Source organism: Salvelinus alpinus, chromosome 9 (genome assembly GCF_045679555.1).
Source record: "Salvelinus alpinus chromosome 9, SLU_Salpinus.1, whole genome shotgun sequence".
Taxonomy (NCBI): domain Eukaryota; kingdom Metazoa; phylum Chordata; class Actinopteri; order Salmoniformes; family Salmonidae; genus Salvelinus; species Salvelinus alpinus.
Window position 1 is genome coordinate 12,326,360 of NC_092094.1, and position 5,252 is coordinate 12,331,611.

The window sequence follows — 5,252 nt, forward strand, 5'->3', positions numbered from 1 at the left end:
TAGGTCCAGTCAGCTTCACTAGATAGGTCCAGTCAGCTTCACTAGATAGGTCCAGTCAGCTTCACTATAATAGGTCCAGTCAGCTTCACTATAATAGGTCCAGTCAGCTTCACTAGATAGGTCCAGTCAGCTTCACTAGATAGGTCCAGTCAGCTTCACTAGATAGGTCCAGTCAGCTTCACTAGATAGGTCCAGTCAGCTTCACTAGATAGGTCCAGTCAGCTTCACTAGATAGGTCCAGTCAGCTTCACTAGATAGGTCCAGTCAGCTTCACTAGATAGGTCCAGTCAGCTTCACTAGATAGGTCCAGTCAGCTTCACTAGATAGGTCCAGTCAGCTTCACTAGATAGGTCCAGTCAGCTTCACTATAATAGGTCCAGTCAGCTTCACTAGATAGGTCCAGTCAGCTTCACTAGATAGGTCCAGTCAGCTTCACTAGATAGGTCCAGTCAGCTTCACTAGATAGGTCCAGTCAGCTTCACTAGATAGGTCCAGTCAGCTTCACTAGATAGGTCCAGTCAGCTTCACTAGATAGGTCCAGTCAGCTTCACTAGATAGGTCCAGTCAGCTTCACTAGATAGGTCCAGTCAGCTTCACTAGATAGGTCCAGTCAGCTTCACTAGATAGGTCCAGTCAGCTTCACTAGATAGGTCCAGTCAGCTTCACTAGATAGGTCCAGTCAGCTTCACTAGATAGGTCCAGTCAGCTTCACTACTAGGTCTAGTCAGCTTCACTACTAGGTCTAGTCAGCTTCACTAGATAGGTCTAGTCAGCTTTACTACTAGGTCTAGTCAGCTTCACTACTTGGTCTAGTCAGCTTCACTATAATAGGTCTAGTCAGCTTCACTATAATAGGTCTAGTCAGCTTCACTACTAGGTCTAGTCAGCTTCACTAGATAGGTCTAGTCAGCTTCACTAGATAGGTCTAGTCAGCTTCACTACTATGTCTAGTCAGCTTCACTACTAGGTCTAGTCAGCTTCACTACTTGGTCTAGTCAGCTTCACTATAATAGGTCTAGTCAACTTCACTACTAGGTCTAGTCAGCTTCACTAGATAGGTCTAGTCAGCTTCACTACTATGTCTAGTCAGCTTCACTACTAGGTCTAGTCAGCTTCACTACTATGTCTAGTCAGCTTCACTACTATGTCTAGTCAGCTTCACTACTAGGTGTAGTCAGCTTCACTACTAAGTCTAGTCAGCTTCACTATATATGTCTAGTCAGCTTCACTACTATGTCTAGTCAGCTTCACTACTAGGTCTAGTCAGCTTCACTACTTGGTCTAGTCAGCTTCACTATAATAGGTCTAGTCAGCTTCACTATAATAGGTCTAGTCAGCTTCACTACTAGGTCTAGTCAGCTTCACTAGATAGGTCTAGTCAGCTTCACTAGATAGGTCTAGTCAGCTTCACTACTATGTCTAGTCAGCTTCACTACTAGGTCTAGTCAGCTTCACTACTATGTCTAGTCAGCTTCACTACTATGTCTAGTCAGCTTCACTACTATGTCTAGTCAGCTTCACTACTAAGTCTAGTCAGCTTCACTATATATGTCTAGTCAGCTTCACTACTATGTCTAGTCAGCTTCACTACTATGTCTAGTCAGCTTCACTACTATGTCTAGTCAGCTTCACTACTAGGTGTAGTCAGCTTCACTGTAATAGGTCTGTGCATGGCCTCAGTGCAATGTGCAGCCATCAACTGTACATCAGCAGTCCCATTCAGTGGTGTGTTTTTCTCATGGTCAAGTAACATTTCCTATAGCAAATAGTGAAGACAGGTACAGCCTGAGTATCTTCATAGTATACATACATGATGCACAAACTATGCAAATATCAATTTATATCAGCTTTTAATAATTAATAATTAAATAATTACAGAGGCTTAGTCAAAACATGTGACTATCAATTGCTAAAAGATTTCAAATATGCTCTATAGGAATATGGATTATAACACAATTATTTATATCAATTTTAAAAATAGAGACTTAATCCTGTTACATGTATAATTATTAACCTGGAAAATAAAAATAACATCTACTTGAAACAGAATGTATATTATATTGCTTCTTAACCATATTTCGCTGCTTTTCGGAAAACCTAACCACACCTCAGGGTTGATATGGCGACAACACAGATAGGAATATACCCTCATGATAAATATCTCTACATCATCAAAAATACTGTGTTCCTTCCTGTTTCTGTGGTTCTTAACATAAGATCTCATCTCAAAGTGTGCCCTCAAGTCGACAGAGAGTACTGTCAAAGATGGTCGGAGTCATTACCATAGAAATATAATTAATTCTATTTCTACGGTTTCTGTGGACTACTTCTACGGACTAGAACTTTAATGCTGTGATGTCATGCATATCAGTCATCAGACATATCGTTGTCAGTTTATCCCCTCTCAAACCAATAGATCCCATGCACATGTAGATGCAAAATAACCTTCCATAAATACTGTCATTGGGATTTTAGCTAGCACCCACATTTATTTACTCGGGAAATTCAAATACCAAGAAGTTTAAACTGTTAAGGTCCGGAATATAAACCCAACGCAAACTGAGTGGAAAATACAACTTCAGCCCGTTTCAGACAAACTCAGTGGAAAGTGTATAAACTACATTTTAAACTCATCCACGTTATGATGAGTGAATCTCTGCCTTTTTGGACTTACTGGTGATAGTATGAAGAGAAAACATGGTCTTGAAAACATGGAGGGAAATGATGCTCAACTCAACCAAATGTAAAGCTTTGATTTACATTTGGTTGAGTTGTCAACTAACATGAATTTAATGTGAAATCAACCAAAAATGTCATGATGTCATTGGATTTAGGTTAAAAGTTAAAAATACTAAATTCCTTTACGTTGATTACTTTTTTTCAATTCAAATCACTTTTCTACGTTGATTCAACGTCATCACATAGCTTTTGGGGTTGAAATGACGTGGAAACAACGTTGATTCAACGTATGTATGTGGCCAGTGGGTTTTGAGCTCTGTGGATGCATACAAATGTCTTTCTCATCAACAAAACACATCAAAACACAATCATAGATTAAATACATCTCTAATACTTAAATTATCATACACAAAAAGTAAACATTCCTACCAAATTGATTCCTAGTGGTATCTGCGTCTCTCTTTGCTTGCCAAACAAGTTGAACTCTGCTCCTTCTGATACCAGGTTTAGTGTTTGTTCACCTACTTTTTCCCATATAGTGCATACACTTCTCTGATATCTGTCTTCAAAAACATTCTTACTTTGCAGTGTTGGGGTAAATTCCTTTTCAATTCAGGAAGTAAACTTTAATTCCATTTCCAATTTTACACAACGCTTCTCGTTGCAAAAATTGTAGAATTAGAAATTGCGATGAGCAAGATGCAAGACTTCGCTCTCACACAGTATCTGTGCATGTGCTCTGGTTCGATTCATGCACTTACAACGTGGTAGCCACAGGACCAAAACAGCAGAGAAGCTGAGTGTCGCAATCTAACTCTAAGATGTCGCATAAAATTGACCCACTATGCTGTTTACTTTGTGCATCTACGTCATATCGCTGACCCTACCTTTAATTGAAATGGAATTGACCCCAACCCTGTAACTCTGGGTCATTCATTCCTGATAGTGTCTTCAATCCTAAAGTCCTAAACATCAGTTCAGGGTATACAGTAATAACCTAATGTGATAATGTATGTATTATTCCTCTCAGAGGACATAGAAGACTGTGAAAGAAAGGATGACGGTTGATGATAACGATTGGAAAGCCCTGACTGTCAGTGCCAAGCACTCTGCCATGTCATGTTCAGGAGACTACAGTAAGGGGAGCTGTTGGCACACAGTTCAGCTTCCTGTGGAAGACAGTATAATGATTTATGAACAATTTAATTAACATTTTCAATACTGTGTTTAAAACCCTCAAGTAAACATGACCAGTAGTAAAACAGCTATTGAAATAAGGTTGAAGGGCAACAACTTTGCTACTGTACCAATTTAGAAATTATTTTAATCTTTGATTTCCTTTCTGTGGTATAAATGTCTGTGTCTGAGAATACACTGTACGGTCTCTCAAATCAACCTACAACCCAGTGAAAAGGGCGAGAGAGAAAGCTTAATTTCACAGGCAGAAGTACACATACATACTGTAAATGTTTTCCCCTTTTTCCTAAAAAGATATTCACCGCATAATTTCTAAATGAGAAACAGTAGAAAATGAAACCCCTACGAAGCTGGTTCTGGTTATGCATTTAAATGAGGTTGATTTCAGAAGTCCGTAAATCCCATAGCGATTAAGCTGCTGTTGTGTTTGATAGTGTAGTATATTCCATATCACAGCCACATCCCGTGTATCTACTTCCTTCCTTCCTACTGACAGAGCAGCTCTGCCTCACCTGGGACCACTCTATCCCACTCTGGGGGACCTTCTTGCTTATTCAGGAAACTGCAGTGCTGTTTCAAGTTGCAATTTCTTCAGGATACATGAGGATATTCCTAAATTTCAACAAAACAAGCATCATCATAACAATTATACAGTAAGTATAGTTTAAATAAGTCAACATAAATAAAAATGATTGTTATGGACATAATTGATAATTAACTTAGAAGCCTGTTGTGAAGTTGTAGTGTTGGAGACTCAGAGACCTCATCTCCCTCCTCACTTCTCACCTGTCCATCAGAAGTTTCAAAGCTCTCTCTATGTTCATCCGATGTCCGACCCTGGTCACCCCGAGGTCTATGAGGTCGTCCTTCTGCAGGCTGGGCAGGTGGCTGCCCTCGATGTCGTTGTCCATGAAGGTGTCTCTGTGCTCAGCCAGGTTTAGGCTCTCCAGCCAGTCGGCCACGTCATGTTTGCTCCACATCAGAACCGGCTTGGTGGCAAAAGGCTTGTTGGAGACGGCCTGGATGAGGGTGAGGGGGGAGGGCGAGCGGCTGCTCCCCGTGCCCAGGCTGAGAGGGGGGGTGGGCAGGCCGAACACGTCTGATAGGGTGGGAGAGGTGGCAGGGAGAGAGGAGGCACAGCCGAGGCCTGAGTCTGGGGGAGAGAGGATGGGGCTGGGGGCTCTGTGGTGGGAGGGGCTCTCTGTCTGTCGGTTTGGAGATGGGGCAGGCACGTTCGGGGGGAGCTGGGCAGCAAAAGAGACTGTGGTATTCCGCTGTGTACCTGAGGAGAGGGACCCACTGTCCGGACCCCTACAGAAAGTACAGAACACATTAGGGTTGATGACAAGAGAGAGAGAGAGAGAGACAGAGAGAGA

General features: G+C 41.6%; 1 protein-coding gene across 1 annotated transcript in view; it reads right to left on the bottom strand.

Annotated features, from left to right (window-relative positions):
* Positions 1-774: 774 nt before the first annotated feature.
* LOC139584323 (SH3 and multiple ankyrin repeat domains protein 2-like) overlaps positions 775-5,252 on the bottom strand; it is a 190,660-nt gene continuing 186,182 nt past the window's right edge. Inside the window, exon 26 of the mRNA XM_071416020.1 lies at positions 775-5,187. Within this exon, the coding sequence (XP_071272121.1) occupies positions 4,659-5,187 (529 nt within the window). The 3' untranslated portion in view covers positions 775-4,658. The remainder of the gene's footprint in view (positions 5,188-5,252) is intronic.